This window comes from Myotis lucifugus, unplaced genomic scaffold (assembly GCF_000147115.1).
Source record: "Myotis lucifugus unplaced genomic scaffold, Myoluc2.0 scaffold_319, whole genome shotgun sequence".
Classification (NCBI taxonomy): domain Eukaryota; kingdom Metazoa; phylum Chordata; class Mammalia; order Chiroptera; family Vespertilionidae; genus Myotis; species Myotis lucifugus.
The window spans coordinates 18162-43848 of record NW_005871367.1 but is presented as its reverse complement, the minus strand read 5'-3'; the positions used below and the strand labels follow the sequence as shown (position 1 = coordinate 43848).

At 54.3% G+C, this 25687-nt stretch overlaps 2 protein-coding genes across 4 annotated transcripts in view; both read left to right on the top strand.

Moving 5' to 3' along the window:
• The window catches only part of CTDSPL (CTD small phosphatase like), a 78709-nt gene extending 61869 nt beyond the window's left edge, over positions 1–16840 (top strand). For 2 of the 3 annotated variants that reach the window (XM_023764150.1, XM_023764149.1), the window contains 5 exons: positions 405–506; positions 3746–3802; positions 7460–7552; positions 12407–12592; positions 15562–16146. In XM_023764150.1, coding sequence (XP_023619918.1) covers positions 405–506; positions 3746–3802; positions 7460–7552; positions 12407–12592; positions 15562–15687 — 564 coding nt within the window. In that variant the 3' untranslated portion in view covers positions 15688–16146. Of the gene's footprint in view, positions 1–404; positions 507–3745; positions 3803–7459; positions 7553–12406; positions 12593–15561; positions 16147–16627 lie in introns of those variants that run through there. The other variant, XM_023764148.1, reaches the window with a different exon arrangement.
• Positions 12491–25687, top strand: part of VILL (villin like) — a 26193-nt gene continuing 12996 nt past the window's right edge. The window contains 1 exon segment of the mRNA XM_023764183.1: positions 12491–12592. The gene's annotated coding sequence lies outside the window, so the exon portion shown is untranslated.

The following is a 25687-nucleotide window of genomic DNA, read 5'->3' as shown; positions in this document are numbered from 1 at the left end:
CAGAGAGCACTTCATGGAAGAGGAGATATTTGAGCTGGGTCCTGCAGGAGGAAAGAGTTGGAGGATGGAGAGGAAAGAAATTTCACAGGTAAGGTCTGCTGGAAACAAAGGCAGGACGGGGAGGAAATGCAGGTGAGTAAGAGTGAGAACTTGTATACATGCATATGAGCATAACCAATGGACACAGACAGTAGGGGGGTGAGGGCATGTGCTGGGGGCTGGGGGAAGCCAGGGAGAGGCCAATGGGGGGAAAAGGAGACTTGTATAATACTATAAACAATAAAGAATTTAAAATAAATAAATGTTTGGTTTCCTTTTTAACCTCATTAACATAGTACAATATGGCAATAAGAGGATGGGTGTGTCTTTTACATCAAGGTAATAACAGTTCCTTTTTTCTTCAGCCACCAGCTAAATACCTCCTGCCCGAGGTGACGGTGCTCGACTATGGAAAGAAATGTGTGGTCATTGATTTAGATGAGACGTTGGTGCACAGCTCATTCAAGGTGAGTCAGCGTAAAGACCGTCCGCGATCTCTGTGCTTTGGTGCCATCGGGTGGAAACGTATGGTGGTTAGTGTGTGGCTTCATGTTCATGAAGAAATCCCAATAACAGTTGCTTATTAACTCAGGTGAACAGTAACTCAGGGAGTTGAATATTAACATCATGGGTTTGGCAGGAGGGGGATGCTGGGCTGCCAGGAGCCCTGAGACCCATTCCTAGGTATGAGATGGGACTTTCCAGCACTTTCACCTCAGAGGTGCTTCTCAGGAGGCACACGGCCGGCGGTGCACTGGTGTCCCGGGACATTGCAGTGTATTTGTCAGGGTAACCAGAGGGCCGGCCATATGTGTTACCGGGAGGGGTGCGGGGGGGGGCACGGTCCGAGCAACCTGCTCTCCTGGAAGTTTTCCCAGACCCATGTTTGAAAGATGTCCAACACCGAAGATGACTTCCAGAGCGACGGCCTCTGAACAGATTCCGCCGTTTATCTTGACCATTTTCATCACAGGAGGTTGCTAGGGATTTGAGAAGCTTCGCAGCTAAATGAGTGTCCACCTGCTAAATGGCTTTTCCCCTGAAGGGGGGCTTCTGTGATGTCAAGGTGAGCATCAGATAGTCTACAGTTTTTAAAAAATATATATTTTTTATTGATTTCAGAGAGGGAGAGAGAGATAGAAACATCAAATGATGAGAAAGAATCACTAATCGGCTGCCTCCTGCACACTCCACATTGGGGATCGAGCCTGCAACCCAGGCATGTGCCCTGACCGGGAACTGAACCGTGACCTCCCGGTTCAAAGGCCGATGCTCCACCACTGAGCCACACTGGCCGGGCAGGTAGTCTATATCTTATCACCTCCCTCACTCCCCAGGTCCCCGTCAGAATCAGAGCAAAACTTAATTACAAATTACCAGAGGACCTCCATGCGGGAGCAGCTGTAATTACACTATTGAGAAATGAGCTCATTAACTATTTTCCATTTTTTTAAAAAAGGAGTAAATTATTTCAAAGAGGCCAATGATGAAAAGGTTTGGAAATAGGGGATTGGTGTGCTGGGGGGAGAAAGCGGTGTTTAGGGTCCTGGTCCTGTTTGCCTCGGGGTATCTCTGGCATCGCTGGCCAGTTAGACCACGTTCCTCTATGTAGCGCATCCCGAGACGCCCCTACTTCACATGGAGGCCCCGTCCAAGATGGGGCACGTGTCTCACGTAACCAGGCGTCCCTTGATGGTGTGTGGGAAGCGGAAGAGCCATCAATCTGCCTGCAGGCCTTCGTGCCAACATCGTTTTCCTTCGCCTGCTCTCACTAAACACAGGCCTTCCTGGACAGGTCAGGGCCAGGTGCCTACCTTTGGGTCCTTTGGGAGAGAGGAGGAGAGGCCACACTTGCCTTTAGCAGTGACACATGGCCATCTGGCCGGTGGGGCAGGTGGTACCACCCACCACCTCAAGGGCCCACCCAGGACTGGACCAGGGGCTGCAGTGGCCTGAGGCCCAGCTCAGCCCTGAAAGGCACTGGAACCCTTACCCTTTGTCCCCTCCCACCACGAGCAAGAACTTTTTCAAGTCCCTCTGGAGGGAGGGAAGCCCTTTAGGGCAAGGGTCAGTCGCCATCACATCATAGACAGCTGCCCCCCAAGCAGCTCTGGGAGGGTAGGCAACGCTGGCCAGACCGCCCAAGGTTGCTGAGCTCCTGGCTCCGCAGGCGGGCTCGCAGCCCTTGGTGTCTCCAGGGCCCGCTCCCAGGGCATTCATAGGCCCCTGAATGTGGACAGCATCTCCTCATTTCTTCTTGCCTGGCCTGCCTGCATTGGCAAGCAGAATAGTCTTGATTGTATGGGTTTTTTTAATGTTCTGGGCATTTCAGAGCCCTTTGAGAATTCAAAGGCTGTGAGCCTCTCTCCTTGAACTTGTACAGCACATACGCTTGTGCACCCCGGCCTTGGCGCCCATGGCCTCCTCCACACCGTCACGTGACGGGATCAAGGGCAGGGCCTTCTCTGAGCCGGGGATGTTTTTGTTCTTTCAATATACTCGGTGGAGTATGATTTCACAGTCTAATGCCTCGTGGGAGCTGCTTCCCTCGGCCCCATTTTGCTTTTTAGGATGATTCCGTATTTTAGTCACGAAATTATTTCAGTTGTGAACTCGTCCTTGGCCTCCCAGCCATAGGAGTGAATGAACTGTTATCTCAAGCCTCAGGTGCTCTACAGCGTGCTTAGTGATGTGCTTAGTGATGGCTGTATTTTCTGGTTTTCTTCCATTTACATAGCAAAGGAGAATGTGTACAGTGATTGGCTTCAAGGCAGACCCCAGGTCAGAGTCTGACCAGAGAATCTGTACCCAAACCCCTGCCCAGGGCCACCCCGCACCTTCTCCTTCCCTCCCTGACTCTCCTGCTCGTCCCAAGGTTTTGAACCCTGATGATTCTCCTGGGCCTGTTCACTGGAGTCGTTTTCTACCTGATTTGTGGAGTTCCGTTTAGAATTCTTTGTGAGTCCGTCGTTGGGAACGTAGCGGCTGCTGGAGAATCATAGTTGACTGTTAGATGGCATTAAGATGGGCAGCCTTATCTGAAATATCCCGCCGTTTGTGAGTGTGACTTAGGCCAGAGCCACAAGGGTGGCCTGAAATCCCTGGTGCTCAGGACTGGATGGAGCCGTGGACACGCGTCACAGCAGCTGTGGAAGAGAGGAGGGATGGGGTCCAGAGAGAGCCTGCCCCAGCTCGTGCTGTGTGGCCTCTAACTCCACCCCCACAAGTCCTTGGCCCTGCTTTGTGTCCATGGACTGAGCATCTCCTGCCTGTCATTAGGCAGCTGGCACTCGTGGGCCCAGTGTTAATTATTGCCCCCAAAGTAGCACTGTCCTCTGGGACCATTGGGCTCTCATCGCCTCCCCCTGGTGGCCAGTGGTGGTTCCGTGTTATCTGGGCTTTAGACCAGAGCTGAGCTCCTGAGCCCCATTCCCTAGCCAGGCTGCCCCCCACTTAGTGGTTGAGGCAAAGGCAGGTGATGAAGAGGTTGGACCAAGATGCTGAAAATGTAACGATAGTCTGAAAAAATAATAATATGCTCTCCTGCTTGTGCTTGTTTTAAGGAACCCAGGCGCGCTCCAACATCCTTCTGAACTGTTTTTCCCAATAGTAAACACATTGGTCCAGGCAAGCGCTTTTCTCGCTAAAATTTTCCATTTTATTTCACCCTTCGAGACGTATTAACGAGGGTTTCTTTTCTCTCTAGCCTATTAGTAACGCTGATTTTATTGTTCCGGTTGAAATCGATGGAACGATACATCAGGTAAGAAATCAGAGCCAAAATCTGAATTTCGATGAATATGTTTTAATAATTACATTTCTTCTGGACTTTAACTTCCCATTTCAATAATAATCTTTTTATTGAATCAAAAGGAAGCAAGCTTTGTAAAGTAAATACAACGGTATCCTGCTCTTTTTCTTTTCCCTCTTAAATTTGTATCCTGAGTGTGTAAGGGAAATTATAAATATCAGATGTGGTTGCAAGTTCAAATCGTTCTTTGATTTGATGCAGGCGCTTAGAGGTTTCTGTGCCCTCCACTGGTCTGGCTGGATGGTCTAATTAACTTCCTCGTGTAATTGCTTTCGGCTACTCTCCTAGCAGGCGACAGGAAAAGGCCGCACGGCAGCCACTTACGGTGGATTCTCAGGAAAAGGGGTCCATTTCCCATGTCGGCCACTCCAACCTGATCTTGTCGCTCCTGCACCATGTTCTCCAGGGAATCTTTAGAGAAAGGGAGAAGGGTGGGAGTTTGGGATCCTCGGGCGGCGTTGCATAGAGAGCCTAGTCCAGCCGTGGGCAAACTACGGCCCGTGGGCCGGATCCGGCCCGTTTGAAATGAATAAAACTAAAAAAAAAAAAGACCGTACCCTTTTATGTAATGATGTTTACTTTGAATTTATATTAGTTCACACAAACACTCCATCCATGCTTTTGTTCCGGCCCTCCGGTCCAGTTTAAGAACCCATTGTGGCCCTCGAGTCAAAAAGTTTGCCCAACCCTGGCCTAGTCCGTTGGCTTGCATCTTGGTCCTGATGTTTCCTCCTTATCTGCATGAAGCTCCCCCGGGAATAACTTCATTTATGAACATATTGGAAACATGGCGGGAAAAGTAGCTTTGAAGGCCACAGGGCCTTTGTGGCGGTTCCCACAGGGGCGATCTGACCACCTATCTTCCTGTCCGCGCCGCGGTCTTGGAGTGGGAGTCTCTGGCCTGATAGTTCACATCCCAGGAAGGGAACTCTCTCCCAGTGCTTGACCCATAACAGGATGTGTCTCCTTAGCAATGCCCGTAGCCTCTGGTCCTTGAGTGGAGGGTGTCAGAACTGCCAAGGCCCTGGAAATCAGCCGGTCCGGCCACCTCATGTCCAGATGGGGAAACCGAGACTCAGCCAGAGAACGTGTTGTCTCAAGGGCAAGACAACATAAAGAATTCAAATGAGACTCTTCCGCTGACACTTCCGTCTCTTTCCTGCCTGCCAGGAGGCCCTGCCAGGAAGCCGCCCCTGGAGAAGGCAGCTTTGTCCCTAGCATCTCCACACTTCATGCTTTTAAAAGCCATCAGGGGAGCCAGAACGGCAGGCCCTTGGGCATTTAACATTTGCAAAAGCATCCCCTGAATTAACTTGAGCGTCTGAGAAGCAGTTAAGGCTTCTGCACTTATTATCTTGGCTCATGTTACAAAGTAATGAGCCGAAGCAGAGGCTGCCCACTGGCATGGCAAGAATGAGGAGAGACATTAATACCTCGTGACTGTGAGCGTGACCCTCGGGGCCTGACCTGCTGTGGCCAGACCAGCTCCCCCAGCCTCCCTCCAGACTGTTCTATGAGACCCCAGGGCACGGGGCGGGGATCAAACACTCTCTGTCCTGAGGGAATGAAGCCACAGGCGCCAGGAGGAGGACCAAAGCCCTGGCGAGGCCGTGGCCTCGTTCAAGTAATCCAGGATAGGCTGTGCAGGTCCCGATGGGCCTATTCTCGGTTACTTGCACGGGGACGCGGGCCTGGACGCCGGCATCCGGGCCCCGGACCCTCCTCTCTGCCAGAGGCACCAACACCAGAGTTCCCAAAGCAGCCTCCTGCCCTTTGCTGGCAGCGAAGCTTGCTTTCCAAGCAGCATTCCCAGGGAGACTGAGGACCCCGGGCCACGCCATTCCCTGCACCAAGAGGCTCCTGGGCAAAGAGAGCGCCTGGAGCTGCTGCAGCCGCTGGCCCCGCCCTCAGCCCCCACCCGGCCACCCAGCTCCGCAGACCCCTGGCCCCTCACTGCACCCTCGGCCACAGACCCATGCTCGCTTTACTCTTTCATTCGGCCACGAGTGTCCCACCAAGTCCTGGCTCTACAGAATTCCTGTGTGCCCCAGCCACGGTGGCTCAGTGCTTGAGCGTCAACCTATGAACCAGGAGGTCATGGTTCAATTCCCAGTCGGGGGATATTCCCGGGTCACAGGCTCCATCCCCAGTAGGAGGCGTGCAGGAGGCAGATCATTATTGATGTTTCTATCTCCCTCTCCCTCTCCCTTCCTCTCTGAAAGCAATAAAAATATTTTTTAAAAAAAAATGAAAGAAAGAAAGAATTCCTGTGTGGTACAGAACCCCCGTCTCCCCTCTGTTCCTCCTCTTGTAGGATGTCCAACCTGCTCCATCTGCCGAAATTCAGGGCCCCGCATACTCGCTCCCACCTGTCTCTCACACCTCGTCTTGGGCCACTTCTCCTCTCCCCCATCTCCCTTCTCCGATGGCTGTCGCTGGAGGGCTGGTCACGCAGGGCACGGGCCATTCTCTGACGCCCCACGTATTTCCAGTCGAGGTCTCATGCTTATTACTGTTTCCTCTGCTGGGAAGCTCGCTTTTCCTTATTGGCCTGGTGAACTCCTATTCATCCCTCAAGGTCCAGGCTAAACATTACCTTCTGTGCTTCCCTCCCCTCCCCAGGGCAGTTGATTGTCCTTAGTTTACGCCTCTGCTGTAACTGCTGTGCATGCTTATTTTGGTCTGTTTTGTGTGTGTGTCTGCTCTAGACTGTGCGCTCTTTAAGGGCCAGGCCTGGGTGTTACTCATCTTTGTAACTGCTTCAGGCTGAGCACGGAGCCGAGGCTCCGTGAACACAAACGGAATTGAATTTTAACAAGTCTGATTTATTTTAGGGACGTGGCTAATTTCGCTTGGAATTTGTTCAGGTTTTAATTGGTTCTCCCCTCCTCCTACCTCCTCTATCTTTCTCACCAGCGTTGCCTTCCCAACCATCTCCGTGTCCTCGGATTTGTTCAGTCAGGAGCACGGGCCCCGCCCCTCTAGAAAACGCTTTGCCCCCTCTGCGGGGCGGCCTCCCCTGATGGCTCCTGTCTGGGGCCTGGGATTCGGCTGCTTCACATCCCCCGAACCATTCATTGCTGTTCCAGGCCCAAGCGCAGGGCCTTTGTGGTGTCCACGGTGCCGTCCCAAGCCCACGAGGGAGGTGTTCCCATCAGAGGACCTGCTGGGCCAGGCCTGGACCTACAAGGGATGCTCCTCGCCATGGCCTGGGTCCACACACAGCCTCGCCCAGAGCGTGTGCCCAGGAACACAGTGAAATGAATGACTTGTTTCTCACAAACAGGGCACGGCCCTTCCATTCCCTGGGTCTGAAAATCCCAGGCCCTCGGGACCCCGCTCAGCCTTCCTTTGTGGTTTGGGGGCGGGGGAGGGGCGTTGACGCCGGACTCAGACCCGGAGCCCAATCGGAGTGTGTGTCTGGCGTGAAGTGCCACAGCAGAGTACGAGCCCCTCGTAAAATCTGGGTCTTCGTCCGGCTCATAGACCCCGCGGGCAGGAGGCGGGGTCATGGGTCATTTTAGGAACCCTCCCTGCACTGGCGGTCGGACCCGAGCCATCCCCGGTGCCTGCTCTCACGCCGCCGCTCGCTGCTTCCTGCCGTTGCAGGTGTACGTGCTGAAGCGGCCGCACGTGGACGAGTTCCTCCAGAGGATGGGCCAGCTCTTTGAGTGCGTTCTCTTCACTGCCAGCCTGGCCAAGGTGCGTCCTGCCCCAGCCCTGAGCTCCCAGCCCCTCCACCCCCACCCCTGTCTATCAGACAGCCCTTTGGTAAGGTGGGGGAAGCTGTTTCTATGGTGACACATTCCCACCCCAGATGGGATGGATGCAGGCCCTGTGCGTGCACAGTGCCAGCCTGAAAGGCTTCTGGGTTACCATGGTGACAGGGAGCACTCAGAACAAACGCTCCGTGAAGGGGCTGCGCGCGGCCGCCTGCAGCTGGTTGTCCACAGAGCAGGAAATCACAAAGGTGTCCAGCGTCACCAAGAAGGGTGTCTGCATCTCACCTGTTCTCTGGCAACCATGTGCTAGGCAGTGGTTCTCAACCTTCTGGCCCTTTAAATACAGTTCCTCATGGTGTGACCCAACCATAAAATTATTTTCGTTGCTACTTCATAACTGTAATGTTGCTACTGTTATGAGTCGTCATGTAAATATCTGATATGCAGGAAGGTCTTAGGCGACCCCTGTGAAAGGGTCGTTCGACCGCCAAAGGGGTCGGGACCCACAGGTTGAGAACCGCTGTGCTGGAGGCTCAGGCCTCTGTGCCCTCGGGTAGTTGCACGGGTCTGGGGGAGAGGTCAGTGCCAGCCACTGACCCGCATGCCTGGGCCCAGTGAGGGTTCTGACTGCGCTAATGAGGACTGTGATCTCAGGCAAGTTACTTCGCTTCTCGACTCAGTTCCTATTCATCGGGGATCATTTCATCTGCCTCGTGGGGTGGACCAAAGTAAGGCAGGTAAAGGGCTGGATTCATGTTCAGCAAGGACTCAGGGACACCTGCTGTGTTCCGTACGCTCCGCTGGGCACTGTCACGCGGCACGTGCTCCCGGTGTCATTGTTCGATATCATACGTGTAATGATGATCAAGTGGTTCACATGTTTTGACTCTGTAGCTTGGTATGAGTCTCTGACCTGGCGTCTACATTGGCTCTGAGCCAACAGAGTGCTTTCTTTGCCCTCTCCCACCGTTCACGGGAATTATCAGGTTCACGGGACCCGGACATGGTTTAGTCTACCCTTTAGCACAGGGGTCCTCAAACTTTTTAAACAGGGGGCCAGTTCACGGTCCCTCAGACCATTGGAGGGCCGGACTATAGTTTAAAAAAAAAAACTATGAACAAATTCCTATGCACACTGCACATATCTTATTTTGAAGTAAAAAAACAAAACGGGAACAAATACAATATTTGTATTTGCATGTGGCCCGCGGGCCGTAGTTTGAGGACCCCTGCTTTAGCAGGTGCGCTGAGGCTCCTGTGCTTGTGGGACAGACAAGCAGGCCCCTGCTCCCCAGAGAAGATCCTCGTGTGGCCATTGACTCTGACGGGGCCAACACCATTCTTTTTTTCAATTATGTATGTATACACATTTGTGTGTGTGTGTGTGTGTGTGTGTGTGTGTGTGTTATTGATTTCAGAGAGAGGAAGGGAAAGAGGGAGAGAGATAGAAACATCAATGATGAGAGAGAATCCTGGATCAGCTGCCTCCTGCACGCTCCCTGCTGGGGGTCAAGCCAGCAACCCGGCATGTGCCCTGACTGGGAATCGAACTGTGACCTCTTGGTTCATAGATTGACGCTCAACCACGGAGCCACACTGGCTGGGCAACACCATCCATTTCTTAGTGGCACCACCAGTGTCTCCATGGGCACCTCAGAGACCCTGAGTGGCCCCAAAGATGAGCTTTGTGGAGCCCAAGTTAGCCATGAGCCTGTCTCAGATCTGCTCCGAGGACTCACCTGCAGCTGCCGCCCCAGGTCCGGTACCCGGATGGCTCCCTTCTCTGCAGGCTGGGATCTCGGCCTCCAAGTTCCCAAATGGGCTGCTTTGCCTGCCTGGGCGGTCCTGGTTTGGGCCATCTCTCTGTCATGGCCAAGGTGAGAGAGACCCTCACCTGCACACCATTCCTGCAGGCTCATTGCCAGGCCTTAACGCATGAGCCGGCAGAACCAGAATCCAAGATCTGGGCCTTACTCTTGTGCACTGAACCGAGAACGTGGCCTCGGAGAAGACGTCATCTTCCCAGTGTGTACGCTTCCGATGAATGATACCGAGTCTGACTGTGCTACAGGCGCTCCTGCCAGTGCTCTGGGTGCTGAGGGGCCCCAAGTGATAAGCAAAGAAACAGTGAACAGGAAGATTGCACCGGTGCCGGTGGACTGAGGGCTGCTTTTTCTTTGGCAAAATTGAAAGTGCTCCCCCTTGGCGTTGTCCCCAGCGCCCGCTTCCACATCCTTGTTCCGTCTCTTCCTGGACGGCTCCCACCTGTCCCTCCATCTGTCTCTCCACCTTCTCCCGCTGCTACTCCAGCCCGGCTGGGCCTTCCAGCCCCTTTCCTCCCTGATGCCCAAGCTGTGCTGACAGGTGGGCGCTCCCCAGTGCTTGGCTCTGGACTCAGCTCCCAGCCAGCACCATTGGTGCAGTGACCTCCTGCCCACTGCCCGGGGCCAACAGGAACCCTGAGCTGACTGGCAGGGCCCTTCCGTGTCTGCATCCTCATCTTCGTTTCCTCTACTCACTCAGTCCCCTTCCACTCACTCAGTCCCCTTCCACTCACTCAGTCCCCCAACAAATATTTACATAGTACCTACTGTGTGCCCAGCACGATAGTAGGCCCTGGACGACAGCAGAGAGCTAGAGATGCAGGCCCAGGCCTAGAAAGCTCACCTCCCCCAGCCCATCTCCAAGGCCTGAGGCCCTAGGCCTGGACACGCCCTTGGAAGATGCATGCCGTGACCAGCGTCAGTGATTGTGAGGACGTCCATCATCCTTTCCACGTAGAGTGAGCTCCCTAGGACCCGCCCACGTGGTGCCTGGCTGCCTCCCAGCAGAAAGCTGCAGCGCCCTGAGCACTCGCCCCAGTGGTCAGCAGGAAGTGCAGCCTGCTCCTGGGCTCAGCCTCCCTCACAAGGTCCCTGGAGAGAGAGGCTGGTCATGGCCTCGGAGCTGCTGCCTGTGGCCCTGCAGCCCTGCTGGCGGCTGCTCTGCACTCGGGCTGCGTGCCTTCCCTGCTGGCCTTCCCAGCACCGCCAGCCTTGGTTACTCTCTGCCTCCGGGGCCGTCGCTGGGCCCCTGGTGACACCTGGCCGTGCCCCACACTGGTGTCTGGTGCCGAGGCCTGGCCTCACATTGGGGTTGGAACTGCCATCTTGCCTCCAGCTCCAGCCCCTCCGTCTGGCCCAGTCTTTCAGATATCTCCATTTACGAAGATTTTCCCTCAGGGACGACCCCTTTATTTCTTTTCTTTGTTTTGTTTTGTTTTTAATTTTTTTTAACTTTTTATTGATTAAGGTATTACAAATGTGTCTTTGTCCCCCCATTGTCCCCTCATCCCCCCAGTCTTGCCCGCACCCTCACCCCCTTGGTGTCTGCGTCCATCGTTTATGCTTATATGCATGCATATAAGTCCTTTGCTTGATCTCTCCCCCTCACCCCCACCCTCCCCTACCTTCCCTCTGAGGTTTGAGCATCTGATCCATGCTTCTCTGTCTCTGAATCTGTTTTTGTTCATCAGTTTATGTTGTTCATTATAGTCCACAAATGAGTGAGATCATGTGATATTTATCTTTCTCTGACTGACTTATTTCACTTAGCATAATGCTCTCCAGCTCCATCCATGCTGTTGCAAATGGTAGGATTTCCTCCCTTTTTACTGCGGCATAGTATTCCATTGCATAGATGTGCCAAAGTTTTTTAATCCACTCATCTGCTGATGGGCACTTAGGCTGATTCCAAATCTTAGCTATGGTAAATTGTGCTGCTATGAACATAGGGGTGCATATATCCTTTCTGATTGGTGTTTCTGGATTCTTGGGATATATTCCTAGAAGTGGGATCACAGGGTCAAATGGAAGTTCCATTTTTAGTTTTTTGAGGAAACTCCATACTGTTCTCCACAGCCTGCTGGGGAAAACTGCCCAGGCCGTGAGAGAGGACCAGGCAGGGTGATCCCCAGCTGCAGGCGGGGCTCAGACTCCCTCCCATCAACTCCCGGTGAATGGAAGTGGGTGTCTGGGCCCCATCCTGAGACAGTCAGGGGCTGGGCAGACCAGTTGCCCAGAGCACCTCTAGGGGGCAGTGTGGCTTCATGCCACACAAGCCCAATTAAAAGTCAGCTCCAAAATACATACATACATACATACATACATAAATGTCAGCTCATCTGTTGTTCATGGCTGAAACTAGTACTTACCGAGCCCTCACCATGGGATCGGCACTCTGCAAAGTGCAAGGTGAGCACAACAGGAAAGAGAAAATAAAGCAATCCTACGTGTGATGAGCTCTGTGAGGAATGGAGCAGTATCCGCAAGGAAGATGCAGGAGGACCCTCGGCGGGTGGTGAGGGACGCCAAGGCCTGAGAAACGAGGGTGCAGGAGAGGCTCACGCAGAGAGCTGGGGAGTGACAGTTCCAGGCAGGGGGAGCCCTGGTTCTCACTATGTTCAAAGCCACTGTGGCTCACGTGATGTGAGGTGGGGCGGAGAGGTCACAGGAGTCACGCAGCTGCAGGCTTGACGGGCGGCGGTGAGGAGCGCAGGCCTTATGGCAAGTGAGTCGCTGGGAGGGTGGCCAAGGGGAAGAGGAGGCCACCCCAGGCTGGATTCGAGGACGGGGCGAGGGCCGGGACCCTGCGGTGGGTGGACAAGAACTCCTGATGGATTGGGTAAGAGAAGTGAGAGAAACGGGAGAACCCAGGGTGTCTCACACACACGGAGGAAATAACCAGGAAATAACCAGGATCCTGGTGTAAATCCCTCTTGAGAAAAGTAAGGCTGCGGTAGGTCAGGGTTTCTGGGTTCCCGGCGCCAGCCTTCATGGCAACACCTGCCTTCCAGTATGCAGACCCCGTGGCTGACCTGCTGGACCGCTGGGGTGTGTTCCGGGCCCGGCTCTTCAGAGAATCCTGTGTTTTCCATCGAGGGAACTACGTGAAAGACCTGAGTCGCCTGGGACGGGAGCTGAGCAAAGTGATCATCGTGGACAATTCTCCGGCCTCGTACATCTTCCACCCTGAGAACGCAGTAAGTAGCTCCCGGGAGGAAGAGCACAGGGCTCCATCTCAGCTCTGTCTTGTCTTCTTTTCTTTTTTTTCTTTTGATGTATTTAATTGATCGAGCCCGCAACCTGGCCATGTGCCCTGACCTCCTGATTGAGAGGTCGATGCTTAACCACAACTGGCACGGCTGTACCTTCCGGCACCTATGCAAGCTCTCTTGGCCTTTTCCTTGGTGAAATCCCAACTCTGCCCCTGAGCCCCTGCATGACACTGACCCGGTTGTTTAACCTCCATGGGGATTATGGGAATGCTGATCTCATAGGATTATTGGAGGATTCATTGTGTCATTGTGGCAGTACATGCAACATGGTGCTTGCGATGGGTAAGTGCTCAGTGAGCCTGTATGTTAGCATCTTTGGGACAGTTACTGAGAAGGGCTCTATCTGTCACGAACCTTCTGGAGCTGGCTGCTGCCCAGGACTTAGGGCCCCTGTAGACTCAGAAGGCCTGGGTGGCATCTTCAACAGAAGCAGTTCTTAAACAAGAGTGAATAAAACACCTGAATAAGGTCTCCCCAGGCTGCCACGCTTACTGCCTCGAAATGATGTGCAAAACGTGTACAATGGGAACATTTCCTACAGAAAACGCCCTGGAGCGTGGCAGCTCTCCTGTGGACTCACTGGGTGCAGCACGACTCTCAGAATAAGACCCCTCCCGCCCTGCGTGTCCAGGGAAGAGAGGTCAGCCCGGCCTCTCAGACTCAGCAGAACTTGGCTGCTCCACTTATAAACCAGATTCAGTTAGGGTGTAATCATCCTTTTAATCAACCTTCAAAACTTATTATATTTAACATGTTCATTGTAATGAGTTAATCAAATTCAACATAATTCATTTTGTGTCTCTAGCAGATAAGGATCACTTTTTAATGTGATCACGGTTCAGTTAGCACATCTGACAAAACGAACAGTTACTCCCACCTAATGTCCAGACTACGTCCATTTATCGCGAAATGCTTTCTTAGGTTTGGTTTGAACCAGAATCCAAACAAGACATTTGCTTCATAGGTCTCTTAATTCTTGCATAACCTCAACAACACGTCTTCCCTCACCCTTTAATGTCTTCATGCCTTTTGTTTGTTGAGGAAATTCTGGTTACTGGTCTCGTAGAAATTTCCTACATTCTGGATTTGCCCGATTGCAGCCTCATGGTGGTGTTTGATATGTTTTCACAGCCAGTATCTTTTCTTTCTTAATATATTTTTAATGATTTCAGAGAGGAAGGGAGAGGGAAAGAGAGAGATAGAAACATCAATGATGAGAGAGAATCGTTGATCAGCTGCCTCCTGCACACCCCACACTGGGGATGGAGCTGCAAGCAACCCAGGCATGTACCCTGACCAGGAATCAAACTGTGACCTCTTGGTTCATAGGTCAACGCTCAACCACTGAGCCACGCCAGCCAGGCAGTATATTTCCTTTGACACAAAGTTAGATCAGTACTTCTTAATTAAACTCAGGTTCTTTCCCCCCCCCCACCGCCCCCCCGCCAAGAATATGTCATAGGCGGTATTGTGTGCCCTTGTGGTATCATCTCAGGAGACATAGAATCTCAGGTTGTCCCACTTTTAAAGATTTTAAATTGATCTTTGGGTCCAGTTGTCCATTTTAAAATTCCCCACCAACCTTTTGTCCTAAAAGTATAAGCAGCCGTTGCTCATTGCCTACACCCACTACTTCATTAGGAATGGCAAAATGGTGATTTCTACCCTTTATCATTCTCTCTGCATTTGTTGGCTAGGATTCTAATTTTTTTTTAATTACACTTGCCCCTATTGACTGCTTCAGTACCCTCAAGTTCAGTTTGAATGTTTGAATAGGGAAGGCAGGCTAAAATCTCAGTTCTTTGTCTTTAAGTCTACCATTTCAGAATAACGAGTTGGAGCTCTAGCAACTTCCAAAAGTAGTCAATGATATTTTGTTGTTGTTGGTACCATCATGAACTCGTGGATTTTTTTTATAGTTACAGTTTAATCCATTTATCACTCTTTTGTATGCTTACATATTCAGCTTTGGCCGGTAGACACCTCTTCAAGTAACAATAGTCTTTGATAGCTTCCTACTTTCTGGTACAACAGGATGTTCCGGACTCATCTTATCCATTTCTGGCTTCAGCCTTGAAATCAGCCACTTTTCTCTGGAGCCTGGTTCCTGTTAGTGGAGAGGGTATTTGGAGACCATAATGTGTATGGGGGGGGGGGTTCTCATTGTTACTGGAATGTCCTTTGCTTCTAGCCCTTTCTACTGGACAGAGCTAAAATATACATATTTTTGAAGTGCAAACTAAATCATAAATTCACCTGGGTTTTTCCCAGTGTTTTTACTTCATTTCTTTTTCTTTTTTTTTTGTATTTGTCTCCTCTTAAACTAAAACTCTTGATTTCTAAAGATACTAACATCATTAATATTGTATTTATTTTATAGTCTATCCCTAATAATTTCAAAAGAGCAGTACTAATGTCATTGCTAATAATAAGACAATTGGATACATCTAGGGTTTGGGGGAGAAATGTACAGACAACACTGTCTTTTGAAATTACTGGAAATAATTCTCTGTGTGATTATGTCACCAACATTATACACACTTAGCTCTGAGGTACAAGGAGTCGGCTGGATGGAAAGAGTAGCAAGTAGCAAGGCTAGTTCTCACATATTCTGCGCTCCGGCCACCCTTTCTGCGGCAGGAAAACAGAACAGGCCACAGTGTGCGAGCTGGGTCCCCGTGACCCGCCTTCCCGAGCCAGTGCCCCCAACCGGGTTGCTTTGGGTTGGTCTCGGTTGGGGCGGGGGGGACAAACAAAACGATGATGGTGGTGGTGAAGGCGAGATACCTGGCCTCCTTACCGAAGAGCATGTTCGTAAGAAAACGGGCACCCGGTCAGGCTGGGAGCCGCCAGCCCCGGTGCAGGCCTGCTGCCCCCCGCGCCCTGTCTTCCAGGTGCCTGTGCAGTCCTGGTTCGATGACATGACGGACACGGAGCTGCTGGACCTCATCCCGTTCTTCGAGGGCCTGAGCCGGGAGGACGACGTGTACAGCATGCTGCACAGGCTCTGCAATAGGTAGCCCCGGCCGCCGCCGCCTCCCCTGCGCACTCGGACCCCAGCCCTGGGGACCCGCCCGGCCTCCGCGCCCCGGGAGCCGAAGTGAGGACACGCCGTGCTCCGGGCCACGGGGTGAACGTGGCCGTACCTACCTGTTTTATTTTTAAAGAACAGAAACAACTATTTTAAAATGAACTCTTTTAACGAATTTCCTAAAGGGACATGCATTTTACTGGATTTGCTTTTCTTAAAACATACCAAAAAGGGAAAAAAAGGAGGAAAAAAGAAGAAAAAAAAAAAAGCTTGATATCTATCAGACTTCCTTTCAACTGTCTTCCCTTCCCCGCAGACAACCTGCCTCCTCCTACCCCAGCTCGGAGCAGCTGACCAACTCAGAATCTCCCTCCTCGAGGATGAAGTGCCTTTTTGAATGTTATTTTAAGCTGAGAGTTAATTTTTCTATACAGCATATTTCCAGACATCTTTTAGTCTTTTATTATCTCAGATTCTCTAACAAGATAAAGAGGACAATTTTCTAGAACCTGGTGGGGAGCGGGTGACGAGGTGTGGGAGTGAGTCCGGGAAGCTGCCTCCCAGCAGGTGGCAGGGCCAGGCTCCTGGTGGGAGTTTGTGTGCCGTGTCAGCGTCTCCGTTCATGGCCGCCCCCCGTTTGGGATGGGTCTGCAATCGTATGGCCCCACACTGTGGGGAGCAGTGGATTCTTTTATATGATGATGATGTTGGATGGTGACAGATGGGTCTTGGGGGGTCACATTTTTCCCTTGAAAAGGGGGCACCGTGCCACTCCTGCTTTCACACGACTGCCATACTTCCGTGTGCTTTGTGTTTGGTGTTTGTGTTGTTGTTTGGGGTAGAGCAGTTCCCCCCAAAAATCTCAAACCCTTGCATCTAAGAAAGAAAGAAATCTGTTGATTGATTTTTAAATCTTTCCTTTCCAAAAGCTGGATACACATGGAGCTGTTGGGGAATGCTCTTTGCTGCTACCGCGCTGCCACCAAACGGAATTGACCAGCGGCTGTTGCACTGTTCTTTGCCACTGTGCCTATGCTCAGACTCCGCTCACTGCTACGCTGCACACTCCACAGGGTCAGGAGCAGGTGTCCCGCCCCGCGGCAGGCTGCACCCCCTGCACCCCTCCCCCGGCACCGGCCATGGGAACTCAGAAGGGTACAGAGGGGGCCAGCACGCCACCCCAGGGCGGTGCTCATTCATTTATAACTGCAGTCGGCATCCGACCCTGTGATAGGCTGCCTGTTCTCTCTTGAGAACCCGTGGCCTCAGCCACCCAGCACGCTGATGTGGCCCAAGGCCATCTCTTGGTCTTCTCTCCTGAAGCACAGCCTATCTCTGAGCCGGGGGTTGGGGAAGCCTGTCTAGATGTGGGGCTCACTGTCCTGAGTCGGGGAGAGGGGGGCTCCCTTCGCAGCCTTTCCCAGTGAGATGTTTCAAGCAGCGCCATGTTCCTTGTTCGACAAGTCTATAAAGCATGGCTCTGACACATCATTTACAAAGAACCCTCGCGCGTCGGCACCGGTGCCTTAGTCCTCTCTGTGGGTTGGGCCTCCGCCAGGGTTCTGGTGGGGGCGACGACCGGCACCAACAAGACTGGAAATGGGGTGTCAGAGTAAAATTTCTTTTTTGCTGCCATTCACAAAACAAGGAAGCCAGCTGCCAATCGCGTCCTCCCGACGGCACTTTGGCCTGTGGCCTGCCCGGCTTTCAGAAGTAAGTATTCGGGGGTAACCAGGTCTCCCAACATCCCCGAGTATTCCGAACCCAGGAATCCACATGCCAGTTAAAAGAGAAACAACTCCTTGCTAGGCGTGACCACACCTTGATTTGGAAAACTCGTCGTTGAATGAACCCGCTGCCTTAAATGTCTTAAATGTTTCAGTCCAGCATCTGTCCTGTGTTGAAATCCCCACAGAACTCAGTCCTGATGAGTCTCAGGCCCTCCCCTGTGCCCCTCCTTCGTTGGGCACCACAAGGTTCTTGTTTGGGAGGGCAGAGAGGACAAACTCTAGAATATTTCAGGGGAATAGAACCTAGAAATAGTGCCAGATGGAGTGAAGACACTTTACCCAGTGGTTCCCGAAATCGTGCGTGCCGTGTGCTGGCCCAGGACGGAGCTGCCGAGGGTGGAGCCGGCTCCTGCCACGCGGACACAGAACGTCTCGGGAGGCCCAGTCCACACTCCGCGGGTTCTGGATTCTGTGCACCTTACTGGACCACACTCCAGAATCCCATTTTTATTTTTAATCCTTGATTCTGCTTTATGTACATAATCAAAATAAATATATCTATATATATTTTTAATCATCTACCTATAAATGAAGCAATAGATTTCTAACGTAAGGCCAAGAAATGAGATGAATGTTTGGGGTTTATGTTTTCTAAGGTAAATACGGGTATTGTTTTTAATTATTACCTTTTATTAAATTGTGGGCTTTAAAAACCAAATTGAAACCGATTAGCTATTTCTCTGTGCCATAGCCTTCCCATGGTACCAAAAGATCCCTAACTCTTTAGCCAAAAGAGAAATCTGACGACCTGGGTTCCCATGATTCCTCTGTACCAGGTCAACATAGAGTCTTCTGGACAAGTATTTTTTACACTAGGATCTGGGCCTGGATACCTTCAGTGGAGAAGTCTGGCCCCTAAGTTGCCATATCTCTGGGCCGGGCCTCGAATGGCGGTGCCCAGGCATGTCTGAGGTTGTTACTGCTCTGTCTTCCATGGCTCTGCGATCCTGCGTGTTGGTCTGTGGTTTCTCCCATTCGCTGTTTGTCAACAATACGTTTGAAAACCAGGAAAGAACACCACCCATCATGGCTGATGGTCGGTGGGGAAGCTCCTTTGACGTGGTGCCCTTTCGATGAGATGACTTTGGAGATGACGGGGGACGCCCTCATGACACTGGCTGGTCACGGTTGCAGCATTCGAACTTTGGGAATAAAAAAAAAAACAAACCTGTAAGTCTATAACCTGGCAACGTCTGACAGCAGCCCCGCATTGTAAAGATGGCTGATAAAATCCAGAACCACACAGCCCTCTGGTCAAACACTCGTGATGTCGGTGCCTCTGCTTTCCACGGTGCTGTTGTGATGGACAGCGGCATGCCAGCGCGAGAGGCGCGGACAGCTCGAAGCGCTCGCAGTGAGCGACCTAGGCAAGACCCGCTGGCTGCCTCTGTCCCCACTGTACTGTAACGTGATGGTGTCTGTTCCTACTCCATTCTCCAGGGAGCTTCTCTCAGACGAACTCCCTCCCCCCAGTTAGGGGGGAGGCTGGTGTCGGGGTGGCCATGGGTTTCTGTTGGGCATTTGAATGTGATGAGCAGTCCAGCATTCCTCGGGGAACACTACATGTGGAATGTGCACGTTTCAGGGGTGAGCCTTGTTGGTCAAGGGATTTGCCATGATGTCCTGCCTGCCTGCCAAAAATAAACACAAAACTGCGCCCTCTTGTGGATGGACTGCTTCTCTACCGGTAGCGCCTCTGGTCGCTCGATTCTTGATTCTCTACCCTCTGCCCAGCCAGTGCCAGCACCTTGGGTCTCCCAGAGTATGGGAGCAATGCTTCACAATCTCAGGAGCCCCGTGCCCGGGGGGGGAGGGGGGGTGGACTAGAAACCCATGCTGCCCAATAGCAGGCCCCCCGCTTGTCAGAAGCAGTCTGGCTCACCATCCTCTCTCAAGGATTCCAGCCCTTTCCAAAAGCAGCCCCCACCCTGCCCCCTGAGAGCCACCGGCACTGTGTGTGCCTAAACCAGCCGTGGGCAAACTACGGCCCGCGGGCCGGATCCAGCCCGTTTGAAATGAATAAAACTAAAAAAAAAAAAAGACTGTACCCTTTTATGTAATGATGTTTACTTTGAATTTATATTAGTTCACACAAACACTCCATCCATGCTTTTGTTCCAGCCCTCCGGTCCAGTTTAAGAACCCATTGTGGCCCTCGAGTCAAAAAGTTTGCCTACCCCTGGCCTAAACCCACAGCCCTGGGGTACCCTGGCTGAGATGCTGTGATCCCCATGTTCTTCGGCCTCTGTTCTGTCTGTCGCAGGGATACAGAGTTCTACCAGGCAAGTTACTCATCCCAAACAGCACAGGGCTGTGCCTGTGTCAGCCCAGGGAACATAACAGTTACCCAGAGACAAAGCCAAAATCCCCCCACAGCTAGCCTGTGCTGGGCTCTGGCTGTGTCCCTGCCCCTCTTCACTCCTTCGATATGCTCCCTGGCCCTCTCTTCGCCTTCCCTCCCCCTTTCTGGCATTGCCCCCACCCCGACTGCTTCACGCCTTTGCGTGCAAGCAGACAGACAAATGGTTGAGAACTGTGGCTGCCGGTGAAGCTACTTGGGACTTGGGCATACTGAGAGTCCACCTCCTGATTTGTTTGTTTGAGCACTTATCACCAGTGTATACGGCAGGCCCAAGGAATGGGCTGGGGGCCAGGGCGTTTTAACAGGCAGTAGAATGGAGGATCCGAGTCAGGTGTCCCCTGCCCCACACCCCGCCCGCACTGCATGCTGCACGACCTGCACCTGCCGGGACTTCAGAGAACCCTGGGCCTGGAGGGCGGGGCCTGGAAGCCAGCCCGTGGGTCACCAGGAAAGTCGGGGCTCAGAGCCACCAAACTAGCGTGGTCACAAGCCTAATCCCCGAGCCTAGCTCACGGGACCCTCAGGAGGAAGCTGTGGGACCCAGGGTTTTCGACCCCAAACTTCCATTAGTGGTTCTCAGCTCTGGCTGCCCATTAGAACCACCTGAGGGCTCTCAAAAATCCAGGCCCCTCAAGTACCCGGATCACTTAACCCCAAACCTCTGGGCGTGGCCCTCAAAGATGCAGCCAGGGAAGAAAAAAAGGGAGCCCCCCAGCACCCCCCCCAAGCTGTTCCAGGCAGGTCACCCAGGCAGGTCAAAGAAGCTTTCCCAAGGCAGGCGAGGGGCGTAGGGGGAGTCTGATAAGAGCCCCACGTGACTAACAGCTCCCTGCCTTTCCTCGGAGGTGGGGAGCAGCATGGACACCCCCCTTCACATTGGAGCACGGGGTGGCACTGCCCCCAGGAACGGAACTGAGACTCTCCTGCCCGAGCTGTGTCTGGAGGGGGTGGGTGCACAGCTGAGCAGGCCATACAGCCCGTCACAGGTTCGCAGGGCAGCCGCGCCTTCTCCTTTGCAGGGACCTGGGGCTATTGGGACAGAGGACTCGCCCTCAGTGGAGGCCCCGTAGGCTCAGCTCCACCTCAGGCCCTGGAGGTCTGCACAGCGCCCTCCGGGAGTCGCTCTCAGGCTGTGACAGCCCTGGTGACCCCGTCATTGCCCCTCCGCAGCCTGCAGACAGATGGGGGGTGGGGGCCACGCGGGCCCAAGGCTGCTCTCCTCCCGGGCTTGGGGCCGGGCGTGGAGTCGAGGACCCGAGTCAGGCGTCCCGCCCCCCATCCTGTCCGCGCTGCAGGCTGCACGAGGGTCCAGATCTGCAGGATCTGCACCTGCCGGGACAGAGAACCCTGGAGGCAGACTGGCGGGAGCCTGGGGGCGGGGCCTGGAGGGCGGGGCCTGGGAGCCAGCCCCGCCCACGCCGGGCCACCCTGCCGCTTTGCCGGTGTTAACCTTCGCGGGCTGGGCCGGGGAAGATGAGCCGGGAAGGAACAAAGTAGCGGGCGAGAGCCCGCCTGGCGAGGGCTGGGGTGGGCAATGGGGGAAGAGGTCAGTGGGACCAAGGGGGTCATGTCCCCGACACCCCCCCTCCCCGCCCAATCGGGAAGGAAAGCAGGGGCAGCCCAGGATGTGGGAGCTAGGTCATCTCACTCAGGGCAAACCAGCCTCTCCCACGATGGCTATCAGGGCTTCCTGGGAGGGCTGTGCCGGGCGTGGAGCCCACGTTGGGGGTGGGGAGGACAGCAGAGATGTTACAGAGAACCCTGTCACCTCCCCTGACCTCCTGCAGGGACCTGGGTCTCACGGAGCCTGACTGCCCCCCCCCCCCACCCACCCATCCCTCCAGCCTTGGTCCTGCTGCCTCCTACCATTTGCTGGGGTGGCCTGGCCTCCGGGTCAGGGATCAGAGCCCACCTGGGCTCTCAGGAGGGAGGTCGCAGTGTATTGCACATGCACAGCTTGGCCCAGCGCAGGCCTCCATTCCCTGCTCTCTGGCCCCCAGCTCCAGGAAGGGTGGGCTCTCAGAGAGCTGGGTCAATATTTGTTGACCGACTCACCGATTGACCAAGTGTGAATGCCCAGCCCCCCAAGAGATGGGGTGTGTCCTGCAGGGCGGAAGCAGGGCTTGAGTTTCAGCGGAGGGGGAGCGGTGGGCAGAGCCCGGCCCTGTGCCAGCCCAGCACTGCCCGCAGGCAGGGCGAAGCTGCCCGGAGTTCCCAGCAGGTAGGCCTGGCCGGGAGGGGGCACGGGGCACAGCTGGGCCGGGGGCTTGGGAGAACTGGCGTGGATGGTTGAGTCAGGGGTGTGCACTGTGGGGGCACAGGCTCAGGGTTGCCAAGGGGCTGGCAGAACTGGGAGGCAGCGAGGAGCCCAACACGTAAGAACACTGGTCGGGGCAGGGAGGCCATGGCCGGGGCGACTGGCAGGGAAGGAAGTAGCAGTTGTATATGGGTGGGCGTCTCTGACACCCACAGAATCTGAATCTCTGGGGACCCAGGCCCAGCCCTCCTTTCCTCCAGCAGGCAGCACCCCCACCCCTCCCCCTTCCTTTCACAGGTATCCCAGGAGAGAAAGGGGCACCAGAGGAGGCAGTGGGTGCCTGGGTAGGGAGAGGGGGTGCCAGGGAAAGGGGGGCGCTGGGGGAAGGAAGGAAGTGTTTGGAGAAGGAGGCACCTGGGTGGGAGGGGAACCTAGGGGAGAGTGGGGAGCCAGGGGAGGCAGGAGTAGGGGGGAGAAGGTGCATTGTGGGTGGAGGGGATATGGAAGGAGGCACCTGGGGAAAGGAGGGGCACTGGGGGGTGACAGAGGGGGGTAGGGGGTATCCGAGGAGGAATTGGGCATCCGGGAGAGAAAAGGGGCCCTGGGTGGAGGGAGCCAGCCCCCAGGGAAAAGAAGGGGGCTTCCCGTCTAGGGAGAGGACATAGGCAGGGTCCCCCACTCAGGGGAGGTGTTGGAAGGGAGAGCCTTAGGGGAGAGAGGGGTACATGTGAGTGGGCGGGCTCTGTGGAGAGGGAAGGGACCCCTGAGGGGGAAAGGGACCACCTGAGGGAAAGAGGGGATGCTAGGGTAGAAGGGACTCCCATCCTTTGAGCATCCCTTCCTCCACCCCCCAGAACCCAGTTGGAAGCCACTGAACACAGGTGGGACTATTTGAGAGTTTGGCCCCCCAGGCTGGAACTGGATCTTGGGGCACCCTCCCAGCCCCTCAGGCATGATGCTGCCCCGCCCCCCCCCCCCCAGTGCAATCAGCCCAGTCCCAACTGCCTGGCCACCACTTTGACTTCCCCATCCCACGTGGTGCCCGTGATGCCCGTGGTGCCCACGGTGCCGAGGCCAGCCTGTCTTCCTGTCTCTCTGTCACTGTTTCCCTCCCGCATGGCCCACGGCTCAGAGTTGGTGCCTCTGCTCACTGCCTGCTTGTGCCCTGGTCACTATCACTGGCCGCTGCTTCTGCCCCATCACCTCTGGGTGTCACTGTGCCTGTCACGTGGTGTCATCACACGTTTTCTGTTGCTTGAGACCTTCTTTCCACGGTCACCGTGTCTGCCGGTCACTCGTGGGCAGGCCATCGGCTACAACAGCAGTTCTGGGTACAGTGAGAGCTCACGGTGACCTGCCTTCCCCACCCACTTTCCCTCAGGGCAGCCACAGGCCACAGGTTTCATTCATTCCACAACTAGCTGCTGGGTGAGAGGCAGCTGAGAGCAGGCGGTAAACAAGACAAGCCCCTGGCCTCAGGAATCCATACCAACAGCTACGCGGTCTCCAGAGTGTGTTCCAAGGGGTCCCAGGCTTCGAGAAAACCTGCTTCCTCCCCTCCCCCTCCTCCCTCCTCCTTCCTCCCCTCCCCCCCTGCCCCCCTCCCCTTCCAGGGCCACCTTGGCCCTTTTTGAGAGGCTGCGAGCCCTCCCCTCCGGGGCCTGCGCCCTGCCCTCGGGGCTGGCTTCGTTGCACCTGCCACGCCATGCCTCTGCTTTTGTAACTCTGTATCTCTGCTCCCGCGGCTTCCCCTGGTCACGCAGGGTCACAGGGCCAAGGGTGTCCCTCCCTCTGATAAGAAAGACCTGGTGGAGGGGGGCGGGGAGATGAGTTCAGCCAGGGCCACTGGGAATGAGAAAGTCAGAAAGAAGCGACTTCTGGTCTGGTGAGCAAAGCAGCAGAGAGAAGAAGAAGTTGCAGCTGCAGGACTCAGGTTCCATGTAGAAAGGACTTCCACGGATGGAGGAATGAGCAAACCTCACACAGAGGGTTCCGGAAGAGCGGTGCCGAGGAGCCTGGGGTAGTTGAGAGTCACCTGCCGAGACGTAACAGGATTGAGATCCCCGCTCTTCCCCAGGTACCTCTCGTTCCGCGCTTCTCTCTCCTGGGCACGTTCGGAACCGCAGAGCACGAACTCAAGTGGCTGTTGGCAGGTTCTGTGCTTCTTACAAGTCCATTCTGTTTTACGGGTTAAGAGTGTCTGTGCCTGATGTGCCCAGCCGGCTCCCGTCCGCTGAGCCTGCGCTCGCCCGCTGTCTGTCCGCGTCTTCAGAGCCCCGTGTGCAGTCTGTCCTGAGTTTGCAGAGCATTTGTCTTGTCCGCGGAGCCTGTTTCTGTCCCGAGTCTATTTTCAGAGCCTTGTTTTCAGAACCTGGGTCTTCTTAGTGTGTCCCTCTCTCCCTGAGCACGAGACTGGCTTTGATTGCAGAAGCTGCTCTGCGTGTACAGCCTGTCCCGTCCACAGAGCTTGTCTGGGGTCCTGGCCTGGGCCTTTTTGCCTAGAGACACTTCCTGTTGGCAAAGCTTTGCCTGTGTGCAGTGCTGGTCCCGGTCGGAAGAACCTGTTTCCTCTGCAGTGAGTGTCTGTCTCTAGACAATGTCCGTCCTCGCGGTCTGTTTCTGTTTCAGAGCCTGGTTCTGTCTCCAGAACCTGAGCCCTTTGGGTCCCGTCTATGACGTTTTCCAAGGCCGCTGCCTGCGTTTCCCTGGGTAGAAACGGCGTCTGCTTGCAGGACCCATTTCCTACGAAGAGCTTATCACGGCCGGGGTCACTGTGTCCATCTGGGAGCACCCTGACTTTCTGCAGAGCCTGTGCCCGCCTGCACACTTCACTCCTAATCCCACGTGTCCCCGTTAGCAGAGCCTGTGTCCAGAACCCATCCCTTTCTAGAAAGCCTGTCCCTGTTTGCAGAACCCGGGCCCTCTACAGAACTAGCCCGTGTCTGTGGTATCTGTGCTTGACCACAGAGCTCATTTCCCTGTCGGCTGCTTTCAGCAAACCCCCGTCTCTTCAGCAAACCCCCGTCTCTGAAGGAACTTTCGCTGACACAGAGCCTGTGTGGGCTTCGCCAGCCTCTCCCTATCTCCATGGCCTGTCTCCAGAGGCCTGTGTCTGTGTCTTTTTTCAGAGCCGGGATCTCATTGTCAAGTTCATGAATGCTCGCCCAGGCCCCTCCCATCTCCCTGGAGGCTGGCTTCCAGTCTGCATCCCCAACGCTCACCCTCACCTCCCACCCCTGCAGATCCTGGCCATGCCGCCTAAAGGGCCTTTGACTCAAGCACCTGCTTCTGTCTGGGAAGCATTTCTCTGACTGAAGCTTTGCCTGTTTGCAGACCTTAACGCTCCACCTCCCTGTCCATATCTGCAGACTCTCTCCCTCGCATAGTCTGCCCCCCTGTCTTGAGGGTTTGTCCCCAACCACAGGCTGCAAAGCTCCCCATACCTGCAGAACCTGTGACTGTTTGCAGGGTCTTTTTTGGCATCCACAGTCTTTGCTTGTTGGCGGCCTGTCGGAATTTCCCTGGGACGGTCCCTGGCTGCAGACCTCATTGTCGTTGGGAAGAACCCGTGCCTGTTGCA